Source organism: Ambystoma mexicanum, chromosome 10 (assembly GCF_040938575.1).
Source record: "Ambystoma mexicanum isolate Mex_15411 chromosome 10, UKY_AmexF1_1, whole genome shotgun sequence".
Classification (NCBI taxonomy): domain Eukaryota; kingdom Metazoa; phylum Chordata; class Amphibia; order Caudata; family Ambystomatidae; genus Ambystoma; species Ambystoma mexicanum.
This window is the reverse complement of record NC_090932.1, coordinates 1,227,509,097-1,227,534,547: the sequence shown is the minus strand read 5'-3', so window position 1 is coordinate 1,227,534,547 and position 25,451 is coordinate 1,227,509,097. Positions and strand designations below refer to the sequence as shown.

Genomic DNA, 25,451 nt, shown 5'->3' with positions numbered 1-25,451 from the left:
CTAGGATTGTAGGCAGCCAGAGTGAAGCAGGCTGCAGAGCAGGGAGCCCAGAGGACAAGGACGGTAGGCAGCCGGAGTGAGGCAGGCTGCAGGGCAGGGAGCCCAGAGGACAAGGATTGTAGGCAGCCGGAGTGAGGCAGGCTGCAAGGCGGGCTGCAGAGGACTAGGACTGTAGGCAGCCGAGTGAGGTAGGCTGCAGGGCAGGGAGCCCAGAGGACAAGGACTGTAGGCAGCCGAGTGAGGCAGGCTGCAGAGCAAGGAGCCCAGAGGAGCAGGGCAGCAAGGAGTGAGCCCACAGGAGCAGGGCCGCTGACTGTAGAGGGCTGCAGAGGACTGTAATAGGCTGCAAGGCAGGAAGCCCAGAGGACAAGGGCTGTAGGTAGAAGGCAGCGGAGCGTGATCGGCTGCAAGGCAGGGAGCCCGGAAAGGGCACTGGAACAAAACAGGATAATGCAGCAACAGGAACAGCATACAAAGTAAAGGGTCAAAGCAAACAGGAGCGGGGAGAACTCAAGATGCAAGACACTGTGCTCCTGCAGACAGCTGCTTATATACAGCCCTGTCCTGTTCTGAGGCAGGCTAATTGACAGCACCTGTAGCAGCACACCTGAAGACAATCTGCCTCCTCCCTCTCTGGTCCTGAGCAGGTGGAAGCAGCACTGGCCGCTAGGGCCTCTGGGGATTGTGGTCCCAAAAACGATGAATGAGAATAGCCAGGAATTGAGGACTGCAGCCAGGTGCATTATGGTAAATGTAGTTAATTGAATAAAATAAGAAAGAACCAAAGTTGAGCAAATGGAAATAAAAGACCAAGGCGTGAAAAGGAGTTGTTCAATGAGTATTAGGAGGATAAATGAGTACCAAGTAGTCCATGATGGTTGCCAATGCGTGCGCCACAGCTATACTGGATCTGTGACTCTACCAATGACAATGTAACTTATGTAACTTATGGAATGTCGTCATTTATGATCCTGTAACCCTTTCTAAAGTATTATTAGAGTGATATTGGGCAGAGCGCTCTCAGAGTTTGCAGAGTTCTCTGCTTGCCCTATTTGGGTTTTAGATAAACTTTACTTTTACCTTAACCCGCACTTGGTCTTGGTCTCATTCCCTCCTGGGGTGTGTCCATTATTGACTCTCATTGGGGAGTTTGAATTGCATTTCGGGGGACTGCTCAATTTCAATATCATTTCACTTATCACTCCTGGTTTACTTCTTTTCCAGAATATCACTTCACTTCTTACTCCTGCTTTACTCTCCTGCCAAGATATTGTTTCACTTCTCACTCCTGGTTTTCTTCTTTGCTAGGATATCATTTTACTTCTCATCTTCGCCTCCTGGTGAATTAACCTGCCAAGTCTTTCTCTTTCTCCATTCCTGTTCTCTTTTATCCATGCCACAATAGCTTTCCAAAGTTGGGTCACTGACCCCTTTTCAATAACTTTCCTAAATTGGGTCACTGACCCCTTTTCAATAAAGTTGCTTTGTCTCCCCTTTTCACGTGTTGCGTCTCCGACCTCTATTCAACATTGTTCACTTGTATCTCAGTTTATCTTCTCAAGGGTTGGGTCCCCGGCCCCCTGTCAACATTGTTCATATGTATATCAATTCCTCTTTTCAAGCTTTGGGCTTCCGTCCCACTATTAACACTGTTCACAAATATATTATTCCCTCATTTGGAATACTGGATCACTGAACATTATTGCCCTTTAGTATATGTTAAAATAATTATTAATAACTTATATACAGTGCTGGAACATCATAAAACATTTTCAGTTATAAAAACCTGTCAGAATCCATCTTGATATTTGCCCTCGTAGTGTAGGCAACGAATTCTGCCTAACAATACCCCCCTGTGTATGGATAAAAACCAAATACCAAGGAGTTTATTCTTTGGGAGAATGGACCCGGACCGGACTGCAGAAAGAATGGTACCGGACAGGACTGCAGAGTTTCCTAAACCAAAAAGGAAATTCCAAGATTAAGGGACAAAACAATGGTTAGACTGCAATGCAAACAAGAACAATACTTAACACTAACCTGAGAGTTAAGAAGAACACGGACCATATGAGGTATACGAATATGTGCCCCCTTCCAGAATGTAAGAGATGAACCTACAGAATAGTAGAACAGAATAGTACCCAATCAGTCTAGGAAACACAAACGGGTATACTGATAAAGGCAGAAAGGTTAGAATGAAAATGATCTTACTGTGGATTCAGTTCAGCCCTTTCTCAAGAATAAGTAGAAGTTCGATAACACAGTCAGCCAAAAGGTGTTCAGGGAAAAAAGGAATATTCCCGACGAAACGCAAACATCTATGGCTAGGAAGTCACAAAGGTTCAAACCTGACAAAACGAGGACACTCCTCACTGCCCGACCACAGTACCACGGCAGTCTCTAGTCCAGACTAGGTGGGGATGTAGAGGTGAACCTTGAGGCTAACTTTGATTATCACGGCAGCTGAAACAATCTTACTAGTGCAGAATTCTGGGGGAGAAGGCAAGTGACGGTCCGTTCTCAGAGTTCCGGGTCTTTAAACCAATGCAGGCAGTAACATAATCCAAAGGAGCAGGCGAAGGCAAAATTTGGTGGAAATCCGAGTCGGCAACAGTTTAGGGACAAAGGTATCCAAGGAGGCGGTAAGGCAATTCCAATGAAGCAATCCGAGGTCAAAGCAATTCAAAAACACCATAGAGTTCGTAGGTAGAATGGCAATAAGAACACAAGAATTAAGACAATCCAGGAAACGTAGCAGGAAATGCATGAAACCAGATATCAGTAGAGAAAACGTAGCGAACACACTTCACAGAATCAGAAGCACAGAGTTCCAGAAAGGAGGGGCTTTAGAAGCCAATCACATGACAGGCAGTACATATCTACGTAGCTACGTTAAAAACAACAGGAGCGCCCTAATCTCCAAAGTAACTGCCAATGCTTCTTAAAGGAGACCTAATATTTCCTTGATGCTGTAGTTGGGAATTGTGCAAAATGACATTTAGAACGTGGTGTAAAGTGTCTGAGTCTATTATGAATGGACAAACATCCTGTCTGCATGCTAATATTCTGGGAAAGGGAGGCCTTATTTCCTGATGGCTGAACAGCAAAATCAGAAGTCCTGAGAGTATTCCTGACAAAACCATTGAAATTCAGTGAAAAAACGTTGTTAAAGGGACGTTATGGTTAAGTTGCTCTAATAAAATCCTTTGAAATTCAGAGAAAGAACTTTGTAAAAGCAAAGTTATGGTTGCAGGGCAAAATCTGAAAAACAAAGAAATGTATCCATTATGGTAGGCAATAAAATCATAACTCGTGCCACTGCTATGACTAATACCCATGACATCAAAGATGGCATCACAAGTTATGCTGGGCATAACTGAGCCTGACATCATTGTGCTAACTGTGTATAATCATCTGGCATAGCTTTGGTAAGTGTTCAAAATGGATTACTGTGCTGACTGTGTGAAATTGAATCTTGAACTGCTGTGCTGACTGGTCATGATTGATCTTGGTACTTCTTTGCTTGCTTGACATTAAGGGAATCTAACCCTGCTTTGACAACAGGACTTCATACAATATAGCACTTCCATACTCGCTGCATAGAGCCTTGACAACTGGATCGAGACCGCCCAAGTACCTGGGGTTTTAATGTTGATACTTGACCAACAGTATGAGTAGCTTGGATTTTGATAAAAACCTGCTTTTGACTAGATGATCTGTGTATGATCGAAACCCCTGCCATTGGATGAGACCACATTTTACCAGTACCTGCAAAAATTGACAAATGCGGTTACTTCGTGAGCGTATGATGGAAAACGCTGGAGAATGGTGACAGTGATTTGGGATATATGCCAATAGTTATGCAATAATCAATGATCATCCCAAATGTCTGGCTTTGTCAATGCCGTTTGCCCTTGCTTTATGTGGAGAGGGCCTTAAGGGCCTACATCACAGAAGCGTTTTATATTGGCAAACCCCCATTGGAAAAAGCTCTGTGAATTAGCCACACGTCTTTCCTACTGCAGATACAAATAGGGTATCTGCTTTGTGCAGGAGATGCGCTCCTCCTGTGTCGTCCGTTTGAGTATTTCTATGTTTACAGCCGTCGGAGGGTGTGTACAGTCTGCCTCCAACGGCTGTACCTGTGATGGGAGTGGCGTTACTCCTCCTCCTCCTCCTCCCAGCTAATGAGTTCGAAACCCGGAAGGATCCAGTGCTTCGATCACCCAGGAAGAGAGATGTCACAGTGCAAGCGCCGGCAGGATCCCAGCCTCCCTCTGCCCCCGATCTCTATCTGCTGCCGCAGGTGGCTCTGTTGAGCTGAGAGCCCATTTCATTTTTGAGGAAGGGCGAGGGGAGCAGGTCAACTTCATGGAAGAAACGGCTGTCCTGCACGGCCCCCACCCCGGAACAGCTTGCTTACACCCTGCTGTACTGCGAAGGAAAAGGCACACCTCTGTGTGAAAGCGCGACTTTTGCCAGATAGTTTAGTGTAGTCGCCCCGTTGTCCGGAAAGTCGGTCCAGAACTTGTGGCGGAGATGCTGGCCCCACTGCTGGCTGGGGGAGTCCTGGTGGCCTTGGCTCTGCTGCTCTGTCATCCAGGTAAGGAGGCTGTGCTTCTGATGTGGTCCCTGCTGGCCTGTGGCGTCACTGCTAGGTGGAAACGCTTGACAATACCATGTCTGAACTGTGAAGACGCCGTAGCCCACCAAAGCTCAATGCCTTATTCCAATCCCTCACTCATGAGCTTTTATGAGCCTATTCGCGTGTTATGTGCAGGGATGATTATATTTAGTGATAAAGCACAAGGGGGTTGAATGCGGCCTCGTGTCGCGCTATAAAATTCAGATAAAACATGTGTGAACTAAGATGTGGATATTTGTGTTTATAATGTATTAAGCGGATTAAATGGTCCAGTGCATGTTGTATTTACTCCAGGACAACTGCGGCTTGATTTATCAGCTGCTGGCAGGAATTGAATAACTATGAGTGATGGCCTAGGAATTGGGGCACCACTCATATTGCTCTTTGTTGTTACCTCGTGCCAGGGTTGTTTGTTCTTCTCCATGCACCTTCATATGCATTCCATTTTGAATATTGTTTATACTTTAAAGAGTAGGTGTGCACCCCACTTTCCTTTTTTTCTGGAATTGAATAATTGTTTAGTCCGAGGTTTTGAGGTGCACGTGTTCCCATTGAAGTCTATCAAAAAGCATGCCGTTTGCTAAACCCGCGTCAGGTGACACCCTCCAGAGTTTGGGAAATTGAGAGCTATGGGTTACTTGTGTCTAATTGCATATTCCGTTTTAAGTTCATGTCTTTTTTCCACTTTGCCTATTTGGCGCAAAATGCCAAAGGCTGCCACTCTAGACAGAAGGGGCATTAGTGATCGATGTGTTTGTGCTGTACCCGCCTCAGGTCCAATATTGGCTAGAGCTGTGCTGGTCACCCCTGTCACCCATGGACTCACACGTGGAGCAGCAGAGGCGCGTTACTGCACCACTGCCAACACTACGGTGGACAAAGTGCAGGTCTACACGAGCCCTGAATGCGAGAGCACGGTGCCTTCTACAAAGGGGAAAACGGAGTGTTTCGCCGAACCTCTACTAAAGTGCTGTGTGCAACATACCTGCCTCCCAACATTATAAAGTTAAAACTAGAGTCATTCTAGGTCAAAGAGGAGCAAAGATATCCATTGACCAGAATATATGTTGAGAAAAAGCGAGAAAGCGAATGCCACTTCCTGAATGTGGATAGTGAATGCCACACGGACAAAAGATGGGCTGTGGAGGCCTCAGCATACCACAAACCAACTCAACGCTTTTCAAAACATTTATAGCCTGATTTATGGAATTATTTGCGTTAAAAACGCAGATTTGCGCGCCTTTCTGGCCGAAATCCCCATACTTCAAACAAGGATTTTCGGGCAGAAAGGCGGGCAAATCTGCGCTTTTCACGCAAATAATTCCATGAATCAGGCTGTATGCCATTTGCCTGCGCCACAGGTTTATGGATGTAATAATAGAATTGCAACGTTCCAAAGGTATTTTAAGGACCATTTACAAAGCGCACAGTGAGGTTTAAAGCCACAAAAAGAAATGGAGAGGATTTAACTCGGGTAGCACAGACATTTTTTCAGTGTTTGATAAACATTTTTGCAGTGCATCGCAATTGGAAAACAACTGGCAACCTATTGTGAAGACAGTGTGCCAAACCCTACTTAAAGCCTTTGCACGCACCCCATCACCAAACTGCTTTATGCCCCGGATGTACCTGTGGGGTGGGTTCAGTACCCCCCACTTCTATGAATGTGACATATATGTACTTACGTGAATTGCTGCTTAGGTTCTGCTACCTGGGTTCCTGGGAGGACTCTCGCCAATGGCCCAGCAGATCTAACCTTGGGCGGACGGGGGTGCCACCAGCAGGCCGGGCAAGGTGTGGATGCAAACCTGTTGCAGAGTCGATCATGTCCATTCAGCAGAGAATAGATGTGACGGGTTCTCTTATTTTAATAGAATTTTATATTCATTTTTAATAAAGTGCGACCTGGGTGTAAAGTTCTTTTGAGAGCTCTAAAGTACATAAAACAGAATAATCCACCAAGGAGTCAGAGAAAAACATGAAATAAAATAATTATTACAGGGATCCAAGCAAACAAAAACACACAATTAAGCACTGAACAAAGTGCCCTACATCCAGGCAGTATAAAAATGCCTTTTGAACACACCCCAGGTAGAACCCATTACAATAAAATCAAAGAAAATTGATACTAAACATAAGTTTCTTGTTAAAGCACAAAAAATAGATGGTGATCCCCTATCCCTCAGAATGTTGGCGTATTCCGAGTAATTTGAATAGTGATACAGTAGTCAATTGTAGTGAACCAATCCTGTTGATGTAATTTAGTTTTTACTTTGTCTGGATTAGCTACCAATTCAACAATGTCGCTGCCAATATCGGTAAGTACTGTTTTCCATATAAACCATTATGGATGTATGCTTGGCATTATCCTACTTTACGGTAAAGAGTATCTGGGTTCACATTCAGCATTTTGGCCAAACATTTCAGTTTTCTCCACACTACAATACAGCTTGGGGATGAAAGATCAAATTCAAGTCGTATAATTGCATTGGGCACACCCAGAAGTAGACCCAACACCTTTTTCCACAAAATGCCTTTGATTGAATTGAAGACATCATCTAATATGTACACGATTGTCTTGAGGCCGGTTATAGGTGAAAGTTTCGAATGCATAGGATCGAATGCCAAAAGGGTCGAATCAAAAGTACCTAAAACCAAAGGGCCACATTTTTTATTTTTATTTTTAAAATGTGTTTTTTTTTGTGAGTCCCCCCAGAACCCACTTTTTGTGGTAAAACCACCCTTTTTTCAAAAACTGAAACCCAAAAAAATATATATTTAAAAAAAAATCAACCCTTTGGTTTTAGGTTAAATTGAGTCAACCCTTTGGCATTCGATCCTTTTGTATTAGGTACTTTAACTGGACACCCTTGAGGCCATACGTTAGTGAGGTGACCACCTTTGTTCTATATGATACAAATCCAAATTAGGGAAATTCAATCCCCGACATGAAAAAAGACGCCAGCTTCTTAATATTCAATACTCTTAGTAGCTTTGCATAAATACTTCTAACTGGACAGTAGGCCTCACCTTCTGAAAATATGTTTACTAGGGGGGCACCACCCACCTGGTGCCTTCAGTGCCAACCTCCCCCCAGGAGCTCGCTCTCCCTCCCCTCCCCCTTCCCAGCGACTGCTGGACTTTGAACTCTGTGGCTTAGTCGTTTGTAGGGATAATTCACCAAGTGCTCGGCACGTTCGCGCCACCTTTGGGCAATTGTAAAGTTGGACAGTATACCAGCAAAACTGGAGAAATGTGGGACGGAATGACAGCAGACCCATATCTTTAGGGAATACAATGACCCCCAATTCAAAGCGTTACGGTACTGTCACTCACACAAGCTCATCACAAAACCTCTCAGTTAATAAACTTCAAACACCTTGGGAAATTGTAGATTTGGACAGTATACCATCAAAGTTGTATGCATGTGGAACGAATGCCACCAGAGTCATATGAAACAGTACATGAAGTCGTCACTTATACACAACTTCATCAGTGTATGAACTCCAATGAATGGTCTTCAAACACCTTAGGAATTGAAGTTTGGACAGCATACTACTAAAGTGGGTGAAATGTGGAATGGAATGACACCAGACCCATGTCTGTAGGATATACAATGACCCCAATCTAAAGCGTTACAAAAACACGCTGCACAAAATGGTCACTTATACACACATTCATCCGTGGATAAACCTCAAACACCTTAGGACATGCAGATTTGGACAGTATGCCATTAAAGTGGGATACATGTGGAACGGAATAACACCAGACCCATGTCTGTAGGACATAAAATGACCCCAATTTAAAGTGTTACAAAAATTGTTGCTTAAAATGTTGCACAAAATCATCACTTTGGATTGTATATTATAGGGTAGATGTGTTGTGTAAATTTACATATGCAGCATTGTTTATTGTTTTTTTCTGAAGAGTGTCAATAATCGTATATCTCATTCACATATAAGTTGTTCGTGGGGGAATAGTCATCGACATAAACACAACATGCTGATCCCACTATTTTGCAAATTCCTCCACGATCAACCAGGATTACATCTAGAGCCATTCTATTTTGCAGCGTCATTAACCTGATTCCTCTTTCTTCCAACGTCATGTTAAATAATATATCTGTTGTTGTGTTTATTGTATTCTTTAGGATTCTGGACATTTGCCTTATATTATAGGAGTTCACTATCTGTCCTAAAAATGGAATTAATGATTTCACTACATCAGTTGCTATTAAAACACCTTTGTCAGTCCTCTTGACTCTGGTTCTGGATAATCTGGCCATGGCTGCTGTTTCTAAGAGAAATACTCCTGGGAACAGTAGCCCGAGATAACATGTACCTCCCCAGTTTCTGGGCAACCAAGGGTATGCTTTCTCTCCACATATAAAATAAACTGGATCACCTACGTATACTGGTTATATTTCCCATTTTAGTACCACTGTATTCATACAACCAGTATATGTTCCGACTGAAAAATATCCTTTCTTTTTTAGGCAAAAAGGGACAGTTCTTGGGCTATAATTCACCGTGTAAAATGGGGGAATTGCATCTTTGTCCCCTTCTGTTCTTACACGAAACGTCATTACAGATGTTTTTTCTGGCGGGGACAATCTATCTCGTCTATTTTGTCGTGTTATCTTCCGTGTACCTTTCCTCGTGGGCTCTGGGGCTATTACTTGTGCTTTATGGAAAATGGAACAACCCACAGGCTTCATTATTATCTCCTCAAACTCATTCATGTTGGTTCTGTCTAATTGACCCGTATTATACTCATTCCACTTCCCATAGAACATTGCACCTAAAGATGCACTACATGCAGAACTTAATGGTAATGGCTGCACATACCACCCTATTCCTTTCCCGGCATGCTGTGGTAAATGGGCACATACCCAGCAGTTTGTTTTCTTCAGGATTGCATGTGTCATGTTCATTATCAGAAGTAAGGTGTTATTTCCAAAACCTTCCCTGTGTTTTTCTTCCATTGGGGGTTGGGTATAAGTGATCACCTGAACAGGGCTTTCAGTAGTGGATATATTAATTATTGGTAAAACATTTCTAATGGGTGTATTGTTTCTACCCACCATAATATTAGGGCAGTCGATATTGGTGCTACCACGCTCATAAAGCACATTATTATCGTTAGTGCCAGCATACAATTTGTTTTACCATGTGTTTTTCTTAAACTAATGGTCTTTATAACTGACTCATTTTCAGCGGTGGTGGTGCAGGAGGAGGCTGGAACCGGTCCCGGCATGTTTCTCGTCATCCTTCTTCTTCCTTATCACAGTTCGTTGTGGATATCTCTCTTCGTCGCGTTTGCTCTGATGTCTATAAATTCAACGGATTTCTCACAATTCAGTTTTGCCTGTCCTTTTTAGCTTGGATTCGATTATTCGTTTTTAGGCGAGATCACTTGTCCCTTCTTATACTGCTCAGAGGGCATTTGATCAGTTTTCGCCTCAGTATCATGTGCGCCCAGCTTGTCCGCTCTGGTTCCGGACACATGTACTGTTAATCAATTATCTCACTTGTCATAGTACCATGTGCGCCCAGCTTGTCCGCTCTGGTTCCGGACACATGTACTTTTATGATCGCACCGAGGAGCCTCGAGTCTTGAATTGTCCGACTTGCACAATTCTCACGCTTCTCACCTCTACACCCCTGGTTCCTTCTCCGTCCATGAGCTGAACCAGAGGTTGACATAAACACCAAAAGAAAAAGAATGCGGATCACTTTGTCTCCCGAGGCCGCAGGTTGTATCGCCTTGCTCCTGGTATCGTATGATCCGTGAACAGTGCCGGTGCACTTTCAGATTCAGGCTTGAAGTCAGCCTGTGGCGCTTCTGCAGGTGCTGGTGTCCGCCGCGCCAATGATGCAGATTCGGTCTTTGGCGTGCTGGCAAGTGCTGGTGGGCGCCAAAGGGGTACACAATTTGGTTTTGCTGGTATCTGCAAGGCAGATTTCAAGTCGGTCAGCAGTGATGTCGATTCTGCTGGGCAACGTTGGGGCACTCTTTGCCCTTCCCCCTCTTTGGCAATCGTCTCAGGCTTTGTTTCGAGTTTCACTTCACGTTTTGGCAGATCAGGTGGCTGCACACTGGCAACAGTTTCTTTTGATTCTGCGACCGCTATCTCTTTCCGGTCATTGGTGTCAGGAAAGACTTTCAGTGCAGTTGGAATCTTCTTGGCATGGGTGGCATGGATCCACGACTTCCTTCCATCCACCCGTATTGCCGTCTGCGTCGCCAAGAGTACTTGATAAGGCCCACGCCACCTGGGTGCTAATGATGACTTTCTTTCAAAGTTTTTTAGCAGCACCCAGTCTCCTGGCTCCAGCACGTTTCCCGGACCGGTATACCGCACAGGTAAAGCCTCCTGCACCTGCTGATGAATCAAATGCAATTTCTGCATTAAAAGGCCACAATAAGTACTAAGCACAGGATGGTCTATCTCACTGAGTCGTTTTGGCTGAGGTGCGCACCATACATTTGCCGGCCTCCCCATTATGATCTTGTATGGGGAGAGCCCAGTTTTAGCCTGTACAGATGTACGCATGCATAATAGTGCTATTGGTAATGCATCCACCCAACTCAACTTGCTTCCCGCACAAATCTTGCTAATCTTTGATTTAAGAATCCCGTTGTGCCTCTCCACAAGACCGGCAGAACTCGGATGCCTTGAACTATGGAATCTCTTATCAATCTGGAGACCTGCACATATCTGTAACACCACTGCACCCACAAAATGTGGTCCATTATCGGACCATAGGATACGGGGCAAGCCAAATCTGGAAAAATACTCCTTCAACATTACTTTTGCCGTAGTCATCGCTGTGCAGTCTTTTAAAGGATATGCCTCCCCCACTTACCGAATGCACAGATTACCACCAAGACGTATTTTAAGTTTTGGCACCTTTCCATCTCTATGAAATCAAAATGAACTACCTCAAACGACATGGAGGGCGGACCAAAACTGCCTGTTGGTGTCACTGTTCCCTTTCCTACATTGTGTTGTAAACACGTGATACAGTTCTGCACCAACCTCTCTGCATCTTTTTTATGTTTGCATTCTGCCATATTGTAGAAAGGTGCTGTATCATTTTCTTGGCACAGATGTGCGTAGGGCTGTGGGCCATTGTGACCATTGCAGTCACATATGAATTTGGCAACATCCAGTTTCTAGTTCCCTTGTCCACCCAACCCTCCAAATCCAACTCTGCCCATCCCTGAATTTCATCGGCCGTAGCCTCGGCCTGCATTTCTTTGACAGTCGCAACTCCATCTTCTATCATACAGGGTACTTCCTCTGTCTGAACCGTCATCATCTTGGTATTCAAATCAGTGGCAGTTTGTTTCGCAATCCTGTCTGCAAACGCGTTTCCCTCTCCTATTTTGCATGTTACTTTTTTATGTGCCTCGCATTTCACTATTGCTAGGCGCTTTGGAAACGTGAGTGCAGACAGCAATCGTACAATCAAAGGGCCATGTTGAATTCTGGCACTATGTGATGTCAGAAACCCTCTCTCAGCCCAGAGTCGTCCAAAGTTATGAATCACTCCAAACGTGTACTGACTATCAGTATATATATTCACATTCAAATTTTCAGAAATCTCGCAGGCTCTAGTTACTGCTATTATTTCCGCGGCTTGTGCTGAATTATAGGGGTTTCTTTTACTTTCTACAACACTCTCTAGGGTAGTGATAGCATATGCCGCAGTTGTCGTGCCATCTGGTAATTTAAAACATGAGCCATCACAAAATAACTCTCCATCCGGCTCTTTCTGTGGAATATCACTTAAATCAACCCTCCCCTTGGTTTCTTCCTCAGTGACCATTAAACAATCGTGGGGTGGGGGGGTGATTCATTCTTCCCAATTTCTTTTATGGTTAATGGCATTAATTCTGCAGGATTCAAAGCGCTACACCTCATAATTTGGATAATCTCATATCTTGTCGATCTAGCAGAGGTGAGGTATTGCGTCTGTGTCCTATTTAATAGAACGTCTATGGCATGTGGCACCATCAGAATTAAAGTGTGCCCCAATACCATCCCTTCCGTTTGTTTCACTGAAGCTGCAGCCACCGCGACAGATCGCAAACATCGTGGTAGTGCGCGCGCTACAGGGTCCAACGCAGAAGAAAAATAGCCGCACGGCCTATTTCTTCCACCTTGTTCCTGTATCAAAACCGCCAATGCACATCCTTCACTTTCACACACAAATAGTCTGAACATTTTCTTATAGTTCGGCGTACCCAAAACTGGAGCCGAGCATAATGCAGTTTTCAATCCATCAAATGCTCTCTGACATTCCTCATCCCACTGCAAAGGCATAACCGCATCTTTTCTAGTCAAATTCATTAATGGTTTCACAATCAACGCAAAATTACCAATCCATTGTCGGCAATATGAAGCCATGCCTATTATGGCTCGGACTCCTTTTTGTGTCTTTGGAATAGGCATACAAGAAATACTTTCTATGCGTTCTGGCGTTAGCCTTCTCCCTCCTTTCGAAAGTAGGTAGCCCAAGTAAACTACCTCCTTTCGATTATACTGAAATTTATTCAAACTAGCTTTATGGCCGTTTGCCGCTAGGTGTGACAGTAGTAATACAGTGCTTTCTTTACAAATCTCCTCTCTGTCTGCAGCTAGCAATAAATCATCTATGTATTGCAAAAGTACACAACCCACGGGTAATTCCAGCATGTCTAGTTGTTCTTTTAATGCTCTACTGTAAATACTTGGACTTTCCGTATAACCTTGCGGAATCTGTGTAAATGTAAATGATCTTCCTCCTAATGTGAACGCGAACAAGTATCTACTGTCCTTGTCCACTGGAATACTAAAGAATGCGTTCTTCAAATCTATTACACAAAAATATTCTGCTGAAACAAGTATCATTGTCAATATTGTAGTGACGTCTGGCACTAGAGGAAATTGCGGTTGTACTACTTTATTCAATGCGCGTAGATCAATTATGAATCGGTATGGTACCTCATTACCTCCTTTTTTGTAAACCGGAAGGATCGGGCTGTTACATGTACTGCCTATGATTTCCTCTATTACCCCTAATTTCACCAAATCAGTAACAATACTCTTCAATCCTTTCTCACCTTCAACCGAAATTTTGTATTGGGGTATTCGCGGTAGGGTAACACCTTCTTTTAAAATAATCTTTACTGGCTCTATCTTTAAACATCCCACATTGTTGTCATGCATTGCCCATATACAGGTTGGTACTTTACTTAGTTCCCCTGGTAACGCTTCGGACATGAATTCTGACACAGGGGCATCGTGTGGCCGTATCGTTAGAAACACTCCGTCTGCCGTGCAATGTATAACAGAACCTAGTTTTTTCAACAAATTTAATCCCAACACATTTTCTCCACAATTTTCTGTTAGAAGGAAAGGACAATGTTCGGTAAATGGTCCTATGGTAACTGGGACTGGTTTGGACACTGGGTTTATGACTGGTGTACCTGCGAACCCTACGGAAATATTCTTTTGCCCTGACAGTGGTATATTCGGAACCAAGTGATGGTCTATTGAACACTTCTGTGCTCCTGTATCTACAAGAAAGCGGTGTTCCTCATTCCCGGCTCTCATTTCTATGTAGGGTCCTCTCTGATTCACGGGAATAGACACTGGTTACGACCCCTGTCCTGGGCTGTCCTATTGGGGAAATAACACATCGTTCGATGTGTAATCATTACTATTACTGCAATACCTGTTTGGCTGTGTATCGAAAACATTTCCACTCTTCCCTCTATTTCCCCCACTCTGATTTCCATATTGTTGATTTTGCTGTCCCTGACTCGGATTTGGGGCATTTTGGTTTTGGCCTTGGTTTTGATTACCTCCATTATTATGATGCTGCTGCATACTATTCCTATTCGGTCCATTCGTTCCTGGGTGTCCTCTATGCTGTCTCCTCTGACCAGACCCATTTCTATTCTGTAGATACGGGCATTGCGCTTGCCAATGTCCTTCCTCTTTACAATATGCACACTGATTCAGCCCCACTGTTCCCCCATGCATATTCGAGCTACTCCTTACTTGTGCGTTCCCTCGCCCTCTATTATATCCTACTACTTGCTGCATTAATACCCTTGTCTTTAGATTTACCCTATCCCTCTCTTCTTTTTCTTTTCCTGCAGTCACTCTGCGCTCATAATATTGGGCCATATGCAGTACTTCGCCCAACCTTTTTGCTTGCCATGCACTCTCTGATGTCATTATTAGATCCTGAATTGGAAGTTTTAACCCCCTCACATATTTGTCAACAAATAACCTCTTCCCTGCTTCTGAACCCACATCCTGCCCGCTGAAGTCTGTGAATACTTCTTCAAATCTATTAAAATAATCTGTAGCCAACTCATCTTTGCCTTGTACACATGCAGTCAATTTGTCCCATTGGATTCTTTTCTCTGGAACAATTGTTTTTAACTTCTGTACTATACGTGCTGGTAATGCCACCAGGTTCGGTCCTGGTGTCCCTCCAACCGCTTTATTTCTATCCTCTATCATCAAATCCACCCATGTGGCGCCAAAGGCAGTTGTGTCATCTACCTTCCTTATTTGTTTCCATATTTCTGCTGGCAGGATCACCGGGAATATTAGGTCTATATCACCCATGGTAAGCACGGATGACTGTAGGCAGGACTCTACTTCCTTTTAAAACACTGCAGGATTCTTTCTTATATCCGGAATCGTCTGCTTTATGTTGTTCACCTCTTGTCTGGAAAAGGGGACATGCACGTATTGGGCGGTGTAATGGGCTGGTGTTACCTGCGCCGCTACATTGCCCGCTGCGGGAACCTCCACTTTGGGCACAAAGGTAGGTGGGACCTCTCTCATAGGAAATGCCCCACTTACCGTCCCTCCCCCTTCTCTTAGATACAACAATATTCCCAGATCCAATGATAGGGCTGTTTCTCCTGTCCCTCGTTCTAATGCTCTCCGATATACTGCCATTATTTCAGGCAGGCTGGCCTTAACGTTTTTTATATCTTTATCTAATAAATGTTCAACCATCGATTGTAGCGCTTTTCTTTTCATAGGCATGGAATATTCATCAAATATCTCGTGTATCTCCATTGTGGGAATACTAGGATCTGACATCCATCTAGACGCTTCTCGCATACATACTTTTAACTTGTCGCCCCTTTGTACTGATGACATCGAATGTCGCTGCTGTATATATGGCTCTACAGTTTCCTTTCTATTTCTCCCAATATCTTTACTCCTGTACCCGGGTGCAGTAAACATTTCAGCATAGTCATTATCTAATTCATCTTTAGGCTCAAAAAGTCTATACACATGTTCTCTCACTTCTTCATCCCTCTCCCTACAGCGTGCTAATGCATTCAAATCTAGCAATCCCTGCGGTGGTAATTTCCCAATTAGCTGTTTCCATCTCTCCACCAAATATTCACCCATGCATTCCACCACTACCTGTCTTTCGTTGCTTCTACGAAAGTCATATATATCGAAGCCAATGTTGCCATCATTCCCATCTATATACATCTCTGCCTGTTGCTGCAATTCCACCTTCCTTTCCTTGCTGATTGCGCTGCGGGTTACCCTCGTGCACTGCCATTGGTCAGTCCCGCCTCTTCCCCCCGTGGTTTCAACTTCAACCCCGGGAGGAACGGACGGTACCGAGTCTGTGTCTAAGACAGGAGGTGCGGATGGGACAATGGGAACAGTGAGTGTCTGTTGTGGGCCTGGTTGGCTAGTAGGAAGTGTTACGTGCGCGGTCTGTGGCTGTGGGAGGGCTTGAGCTACCGGAGGGGGAGCTTGAGCTACGGGCGGGGTCTGGGCAATAGCTACTGACGTATCAGGTCTTACTTCTGATCTTGGGCCTTGTTTTGTATGGGTCAATATATTTTCTATCAATTCATCTGCTATGTGTAATTCTCGTTGTGGGTATATCTTTTCTATATTCAACTGGTCACGCCTGCCTGCCCTTCTTAGACTCTCAGTCCACTCCTCCACTTCTTTTTCTTCCGCTACCTCACCTTTTGATTTATGCCTGTGCGCATGCTTTGCTCTGCTTTTAAATCGGAGCATTGCTTCCTTTCTCCAGTCTTTAATAGTTTCAAATGCTGCAGGACGCTCTTTCTTTCTTATCAACACCCTTTCTAAGTTATCTATCCTCGCCATCTCAAAACTACCATTAATCGGCCACTGATGGTCTTGTTGCTTTCTGGTTTGCCTATGTCAAGTCTCACAGAATATTATCGCACCCACTCCATACTTCAGATACATCTCATACGCCGGCGTTCCCCCAGGTGGTACAATTTGGCCATTTTCCAAAGATTGTCTACCACAGCAGAAACACCCCGCTAAGGTGGACAATACCCCAGGCATGTTTCAACCTTCTCCTTGGTTAATCAACCTTACCTAGGGCGTTTGATTTTGCAAAGTCAACTCTCAACCAATATCAGGATGCTTTGAATCGGGGAATGACTCACCTGATAAATCAAGTCGTCTGTATACTGACGCACCAAAGGACGTCGTGTCTGCGTTTCTTGGCTTCCGCCTCGTTTCGGGACCCTCACCTCCTTGTTCTCTAGCCAGGCACGTCGATCAGGGATCAGATGTGTGCAGATCTGCAAAGGAGTCTCTCATCACTTTTACAGGGCGCCCCGAACACCTCTTGATCCCAGCTCGATCGTCCCATCCTCGCCGTTCTCTGCCTTTCTCAATTACAACGTTACGCGAAGGAACAAGTGGGGGAGGGTCCCTATTCGGGCACCATCTTGAAAGGGGCCGCTAGGGGACCCTGACGTCTATGGAAACAAGGCGGGTCACCACACATGATAGAGACGCCAAACACGAGGTTGTATTCCCAAAGCTAGTGTTTTATTGCAAAGCAAAAGTCTCAGTTGGCCAACTCGGTCTCACGCCCCGCGACGTGTATCTCCAGACCTCGAGGGACGCAAGAGAGTGAATTACGTACATCAGTTACATATATACAAAATGCATATCAAACAATCAGCTATGACATGTATAACACCCCTCTTCATTGGGTTTCTTTGAACTTGGTGTGATGATGGACATCTCCGACCACTATGACACCTTCAAACATCTATTCTAGTAACAATTTGCAATTCGTGAGTGCGTAGGCATCTTTCGGTTATTGAAAAGAATATGGCGCTTCTGTTCTTGGAATCAAACAACATACAGAGGGAGTTGCATTCCAGACCTTGCTATCTATCGGGTGCTTTTCGTGTCCTGGGAGCCGACATGCTCTTAGCGGGCTCAGCAAAGGGGGGCCGTTAGAAAAGCATAATTCAAGCGTTTAGCGGTATTGTTCTAACATATTCTACCATATAACGAGACTGGCTTCAAGGCTACATTAAGGAGGGAACCGGGCATTCTTCCTGGCGCTGCCTACGTTTGTGTTTCAGCGAAACTCTTGTTATCCTCTCGGCCCTGTGGCCTTGTCCTTTTCATATACAGACAACAATGTTCCACAGTCGAGCAGTGTAAGCTGAAAATATACTGCGAAGCAATAGGAACAGAAAGCAATGAGCAATGGTTAGAAAACAAAATGGCGAGTCTTGTTACATCAAAATGGTCGTTCATTGGAAAACTCGAAAACCTATATTCTGTTGTATCGTGGGTGAGACGGTTGACCCACGGCCACCAAAATGCGTTTGCGGTCTCAAATAATTAGATTTCTAGACTGACAAAGGGGTACCCAGTTTTGAGGAAAAAGTACCATTTTGACTTGCTGCTGTTGACAAGTCGGCTAAATATATATTAAACAGAGTGGTGGGATCACATCTGTTGTCTGTTCTATTTCATCTAGCCTCACTGTAATGAAAAGGCCGTCAGAAAACAAAACTAACATTTTTAAGAGCCCTAACGGAATGACACTTTTCTTTATTCTTTCTCCACAACTTGGTGTGACCTTTCCATGTAATGATGGGAAGGGACACCAAACACCCTTGATAAAGTCTGCCAGCTGCTCCCTATTGGATACTTTAAAAAGAGCTGAGACCATATTAATCCTCCTGGTGCACTGAAGGGAATGGAGATCTGTGAGCATGTTGCCCGTGCCACCTTGACTATCTGGGAATAAACAAGCAGGATGGAGTTGAATCAGGTGAGCACAATACCACCATTTCGCATATTAATGAATTAATCTTTTATAAAATGCTTAATACCGGAAACCAGTCTCTAAGCGCACAACCAGGATTCAAACCTGTGTTACTCTGCTTTGTCTTACTTCGAAGAAGTAAACACGTTGTTCCTGAGCTATCCTCCCTGTTCAATTGCATGCCATGGTCAAACACCTTTTCAGAGAGATCTAAGAAGACCATGAGAAAGGTGTCCTCACATGTGCCACAAGCAAGATGGCGGCTCCAGTGTTTCCACTTATCTGAAAGACAAAAACAATGTGAAGAAAGAAAATAAAATAAAAGTGAATGCTAACCACAGATGCAGGGAGATCATCAGCCGCACATTAGGTAGTACATAGTAGAGTCTAAATATTCACTGGTAAGGGGAACACATTCTCCCTATTGGATGGTTTCCAGTACAAGGTGAGTCTCTGTAATATTGGTCTCAATTATATTTTCTTGCACTTGCAGTACTTTGTTACAAAAATACAGTATAAACAAGTCATCACTTTGGGTGGTAGCAGGTGAGTGGGGTTTTATATAAGGATTTCTTGTAGTATGCAGAATGTAGAAAGGGCTTTGGCTCTCTTGTGAGAACCCACAGAGTGTGAGTGCAAAGCAGTCTGCGTTTAAATTAGAAATTGTACGTGTGTCCCTGGAAAACAAAACACGCAGTCATCTGTGTCACAAACCAGACTGTAAATGAAGTTCGGGCTGCAACAAAAAAAGAAATATACATATTTAAGTATAATGTATTACTGAATAAAAAGGATAAGAGTTTATAGAGGATATCAAGGAGATGGATTCATGTCTGCCCCCAGGACTTTCATATAACTAACTATCACTTAATAACACAGGGAGCTGTATTACCGAATTACGAATATTGGCTAACACAAGACCTCATGAATTGAAGAGGATGCACTTTAACTGTTACTAAAGGCACTGAAAGTAATTTCTTGATGAAATGCAAGGTCTCGAAGCACGTTTTGGCAATGAGACAATATGAAAACAAATTGACATATTACAATGAATCAAGAGCTTATTTTGAGATCAGCTACATGGTGTATATGAATGGTTTAGCCTAAGAATGGTGTTAAAGGAGCTATTTTAAGCTGAACAACCAAGTGGCAGCGCACTGTTTGTACATCCAAGAGGTTCTCACTTTCTTGTACTCTAACATGGCAGGATGTTGAGACCAATCAACTACATGATGTGTAAGGTTGAGAGAACACTGCAAAGGAGCTAAATCTGTTGAGTATATGGACTTTATTCACTGTCTCCATTCAATATACTCCTTATTATTCTCCACTGACTTGCACAGAAACAATTGAAGCTCACGGATTACAATACCCGTGGAGAGAACCATGTATTAATTAGATGAACCGTGGGACTAGAGAGCTGGGTCAGGCAGAAAGTCTATAATGCCAAAATACGCGGGAGTCTCCAACACCAGGACATAGACTTCTACACTCTTGCATTTCTGCATGATCTGCTTTTAAAACCTTGCCGGGTTGATATTTGTGCCAGTGGCTGCAATCTCCCGAGTGATCTCCACAAAGAGTTGGGCACCAGCAGAAGAAATATCATCCCAGCCAGATCTCATGGGTGATTGAGCTTGAAAATCCCCTCTTCTGTGGGGTGTGCAGCTACGCACAGCACGGCACAGCAGAGCATATGTTACACTGACCCCCGCACATTATTACTGTCTGGCGAGAGCGTGGGACAGCAATGATCTCTACAAGTAAGAATAGAAAGGTGAAGAGGAGAAGGAAGATATGGGAGTGGAAATCGATTTGAGACATGGGAGATGAAGGACAAGGGAGGCAGGTAAGGGGCAGAGGAGATCCCAGAGAGTCATAGGGTGATAATGATGGCAGGAGACACAATGAGGATCAGAGAAAAGGGATGATGGTCACGGGACAATGATGAGGTGCAGCCCATGCCCTGGACATCCACGACCTCATTCTCAAGAATAAGCTAGACCTCCTCATCATCACCGAATCCTGGCTGAATGAAACCTCTGGCCCAGCCCTCACCCTGGCCATCCCAGATGGATACACCATCCACAGACAAGATCGACCCCTCACCAGGGGCGGCGGAGTATCCCTCATTGCCAAAGAAAGCCATACTATCAGAATAATAGAGGGCGACCTTGGCCTCAGCTGTGACTACCTCCCACTCAAAATCAACCTCTCCCCTAACATGACTCTGGCTCTCCACATCGTTTACCGCCCGTCCGGGCCTACCACAGACTTCCATGACTCCCTCATCCATTCCCTCTCCGCCAACCTGAAAAAGACTTCCAAAGTCTTACTCACTGGTGACCTCAATCTCGGCCTCCATGACCCTAATGACACCCACGCAGCCACCCTAGATAAAGCCCTATCTACCTTAGGATTCGCGCAAGCCATCGCCCACCCCACGCACTCCAAAGGACGCTCACTGGACTGGGTCTCCCACCACAACTGTTGCTCCCCTCACTCTCAGGAAAGCCAAGAAAGCCAAGCACACCAATGCCTGGTTCTCCCAAGATCTGCTCCAAATGCGTGCTAAAAAACGTGCCGCCCTAGCAACCTGGAAAGCCAAACCTAATTATACTACCAAACTAGCCTTCAAGACCATCTCCAAAGACTACAAATCTGCCATAACTCTAGCTAAAGCTAACTCCTTCAACACAAGGATAGCTAACGCCAAATCTGGCACTAAGGAAATCTTCGCCATTTTTAGAGTGCTAGAAACACCTTCCTCCCCACCACCCACCCTCCTGAAGGATGAAAAATGGTGTAACGACATTCAATCCGCCATGCTCAACAAACTCAATACCATGCAAACGAGAATCCTAGCTCACCAAAAAGCCCTAACCCTCCTGATTGCTTCCCAAAATAGTCATCAGAACAAGGAGACTACAACCAACTCCTCTCCGGTCTTCAACTTCAAAGACGTCACCGAAGCCGAAGTCATCTCCCTCCTAAAAACTATTAAACCGTCCAACTGCAAGGGCAACGCATGTCCTGCTCAGCTCATTAAGGACTACGGCACCACCCTCGCCCCTTTCCTGACAGCCTTTATCAATGCCTCCTTCCAATCAGGCCTCATCCCGTCTGACCTCAAAGAGGCCTGGGTTCGACCACTCCTTAAAAAACCATCCCTTGACCCCTCAGTACCAGGTAACTACAAGCCCATTACCACGGTCCCCTTCCTGCTTAAAATTCTGGACAAAGCAGCTTACCTGCAAGTCCAAAAATTCCTTGAGGACAACCGCCTTCTGGGCCTTCGGCAGCTTGGTTTCAGGCCACGACATGGGACCGAAACGGCCCTACTCGACCTGGAAAATCAAATGGACGATTTCAGAGACGTTGGGAAACCTGCGTTCCTTCTGCTCCTTGACCTATCCGCCGCATTCGACCTTGTCGACCACAATACACTTTGCCACCACCTCTCCATTGCAGCCAACTTCTCCCCTAAAGCGTGTGCGTGGATCACTTAATTTCTGCAGGAACGGGCCATGAAAGTCTTCTCCGACTCGGCATGTGCCTCCCCCAGCAACATTAAATGTGGAGTACCCAAGGGATCCTGCATCACTCCTACCCTCTACAACCTATTTACGAGGCCCCTCTTCAACCTTCTCGACACCTTGGGCATCTCATACACCAACTACGCTGATGACACGCAGGTGCTCATCCCTCTCACTGGTGACTACGAGGCAGACAGGATCACCCTTAACTCCATTTACTGCACCATCCAAGCATGGATGGCAGAAAATTGGCTGTGCCTCAACAGCGACAAAACCGAGCTCCTACTCATTGGGTCACCAACCATCCTGGGTAACCTCGATAAGAAATATCGCTCCTTCACCATCGATAACATACCCATCGAAGTGTCCCACACAGTTAAAACTCTCGGAGTCTACCTTGACTCTAACCTCCCCATGAACAGGCAGGTCAACGCCATTGCATCCTCATCGGCCTACTACTCTAAACTGCTCAACGCAGTAAGACCCTTCCTAACCACGCAGAACTGCCTTACTATTGCCAGGGCCACCATCGGTTCAAGACTGGACTATTGTAATGCTCTCCTCGGTGGTACATCCAGCTAAAACATTGCCAAACTCCAGCTTGTCCAAAACAATGCACGTAGGGCCGCCACTGGTCTTCCGAAAAAGGATCACATATCGGACCTTAGGAGACAGGTGCACTTGCTTCCCGTCAAACAGAGAGTTATCTTCAAAATCCTCTCTATTTCCCACAAATGCCTCCATGATCTAGCGCCCCCCCCCTATCTATCCCAGCGCATTTCCATGCCCACCTCCACCAGGCCGTCTAGGCTAGCCTACACTAACCTGATTACCAAGCCCAAAACATGCAGAGTTCGTGCTGGTGGCTCTAGCTTCCCAGCTAACGCTGCCGACCACTGGAACACACTCCCCACTCACATCAGGGCTATCAACTCCCACTTGGCATTCTGCAAAGCCATCAAAACTAGTCTGTTTGTCTGAAATGTCCGTGCCTAGCATTTGCTCGGTACTCAACTGAAATTCTATGTCTGCTTAATGTACCTGCAACTGACCGCCTTACGATGTAACTAAGTAATCGCATGTTCCAAAGTCGTATTCTTGCCTACTTGCAGCTTCTTGAAAAAGCCCCTCAATGCCCGTGGGCTGTAGTGCGCTATACAAATGTAAAAAATAAAATAAAATAAATAAAGGTAGAGTGGCGAGGGTCATGGTAGAATGGCCAGGGGATGTGAATGAGGTAGTTGGTGTGATGGGGAGCAGTAGAGATGATAAGCAAAGGATGGGGGTATGTGGTAGGGGAGACTAAGGGAGATAAGTGGGTGAGGGGCAGTGAAGACAGAAGGAAACTTGTGAGAGATGGTCGTAGACGAGTAGTATGAAAGGTGGAATGAAGGGATTCATACCCTCAACCGATTGTAGGTCCGCTTTCCACTCTTACCAATATCCCTACCCCCCATATATTTATAACTGTACCCATAATATTCAGTCATTCCCATAGTACCCATATTGTATCCTATTAATGTATCACCTTGTTGTAGAGTGCTCATTTGCTTCAAGGCTAGGTTTCTGTTATATAAAAACCAACAGATGCATACATATATCCCTACGAGTACAGTGTGAGTTCCGTATTGGAAGGGTGCTTCCAATTTTTAGGAAACTGGCATACATCTGCCAGTGGGAAGCATTGAAAGTAAAGTGTGGACCATTAAGCAATGTGCGGAAAGTAATGAAATAATTACGTGGACCGCTTTTTGGCAAGGACACTTAAGTTATATTTATTTGACCAGACAAGTTCAGCAAGTGAGCTATGAATGGAATTCAGGACACTTGGTTCCACGGCCAACAGTTTAGCCGCTAGAATGGAATGTAATTGGGCATTATTATAATTTAAGCATTCTTTCTCCCTTTCCAGCAGTGTCAAGCAAACACCCAACGATTCAAAATAGTAATCTTTTAAAAAGCGCTTTGGGGAGGCAGTGTTGCTGTCAGAAGCAAGTGTAAGCCGGGCAAAAGGGGTGCTGCCAGTGGGATGCCACATCACCCGCAAAAATAAATGAATATCTTACTTAAGGGAGCGAGGATGAAGTTAGTTCTGATTTGTCATGCAAAGAAATGCTGGTGTTAGGATTTGCTACCTTGACTCACATTTCCACCGCTTAGGAAAGCCTCAGGGACTTTTGTACAGTGTCGAACAAAGGTTTCAGAACCTGTGCCATGTGGACATAGTGATCTGAAAGCTACGGGATTCCATTTACGATGTCTCTTTTAATCTGGACTGTAGAACTCTTATACTTTATTTTTACAAAATAGATTTCCCAGGACCCCTTTGAACACTGCTTTGTCGCCACACTTGCAGGCCAAGGATGGATGGACTACATCTGTGGTTGGCAGGAGCACTAATCACACATGAGGCAAATAATCAGCAACAGGATTTTAAAGACTTCAGTTCACTATTTTTCACGGATCTAATGTTCCTATTGTCACTAAGCACACTCCCGCCCCCTTGTACTGAGTCCCTAGTTTCTAGTCGCTCCTTCCCGAAATAGAAGTTTGCTATGATATTCAGTGTTTCTTTGCTGTTTGGGCTTCAAACTTTTGAACATCCCTTTTGTTTTCTGAGTCAGCACCAGAGGCTGTGAGTCAGATGGGGCTTCGTCTGCCTTGGCCAATTTCCTATCTCCAGCTAAACTTGAGTTTCAAGACAGTGCTCCCACCCCACAAACCCCGAAATAAGAAATCCGAGCTGAGCGCGATCTGCTTGCAGTGGTTTGTTTGTACATATGGGTGGAGTTATTAGCACTCAAGGCATGAAAAAAATGCACCCAGTTTACATGAGAGCCCACATTGGCGGTGCCTGCACTTGCCATTCAAAGAGCGGGAACACTCAGCAAAGCTTGAGCTGAAGGGCAATGAGCAGTGCAAGGATCTTGGGGCCCACCTGAGAAAAAAGAGCGGAAAGATGGAAATACCACGGGTGTCCAGGTTTTGCTCAGGCGCGGCCACATGTGAATAAGGCAGTGAATAAGGCACCGATCTTAAGTACAACAAGAGTGAGGCTGGCAGCAAACCTCATGCTATGGTACTTGTTATGGGCTCTGTACAGGTTGCTTGGGGGCACATCTGAGAACAGTGGGCCAATGTGATAGAGATTGCATTCATCTC

General features: G+C 44.8%; 1 protein-coding gene across 1 annotated transcript in view; it reads left to right on the top strand.

Moving 5' to 3' along the window:
• Positions 1-4,207: 4,207 nt before the first annotated feature.
• VSIG10 (V-set and immunoglobulin domain containing 10) overlaps positions 4,208-25,451 on the top strand; it is a 323,261-nt gene continuing 302,017 nt past the window's right edge. Inside the window, exon 1 of the mRNA XM_069620264.1 lies at positions 4,208-4,603. Coding sequence (XP_069476365.1) covers positions 4,540-4,603 — 64 coding nt within the window. The 5' untranslated portion in view covers positions 4,208-4,539. The remainder of the gene's footprint in view (positions 4,604-25,451) is intronic.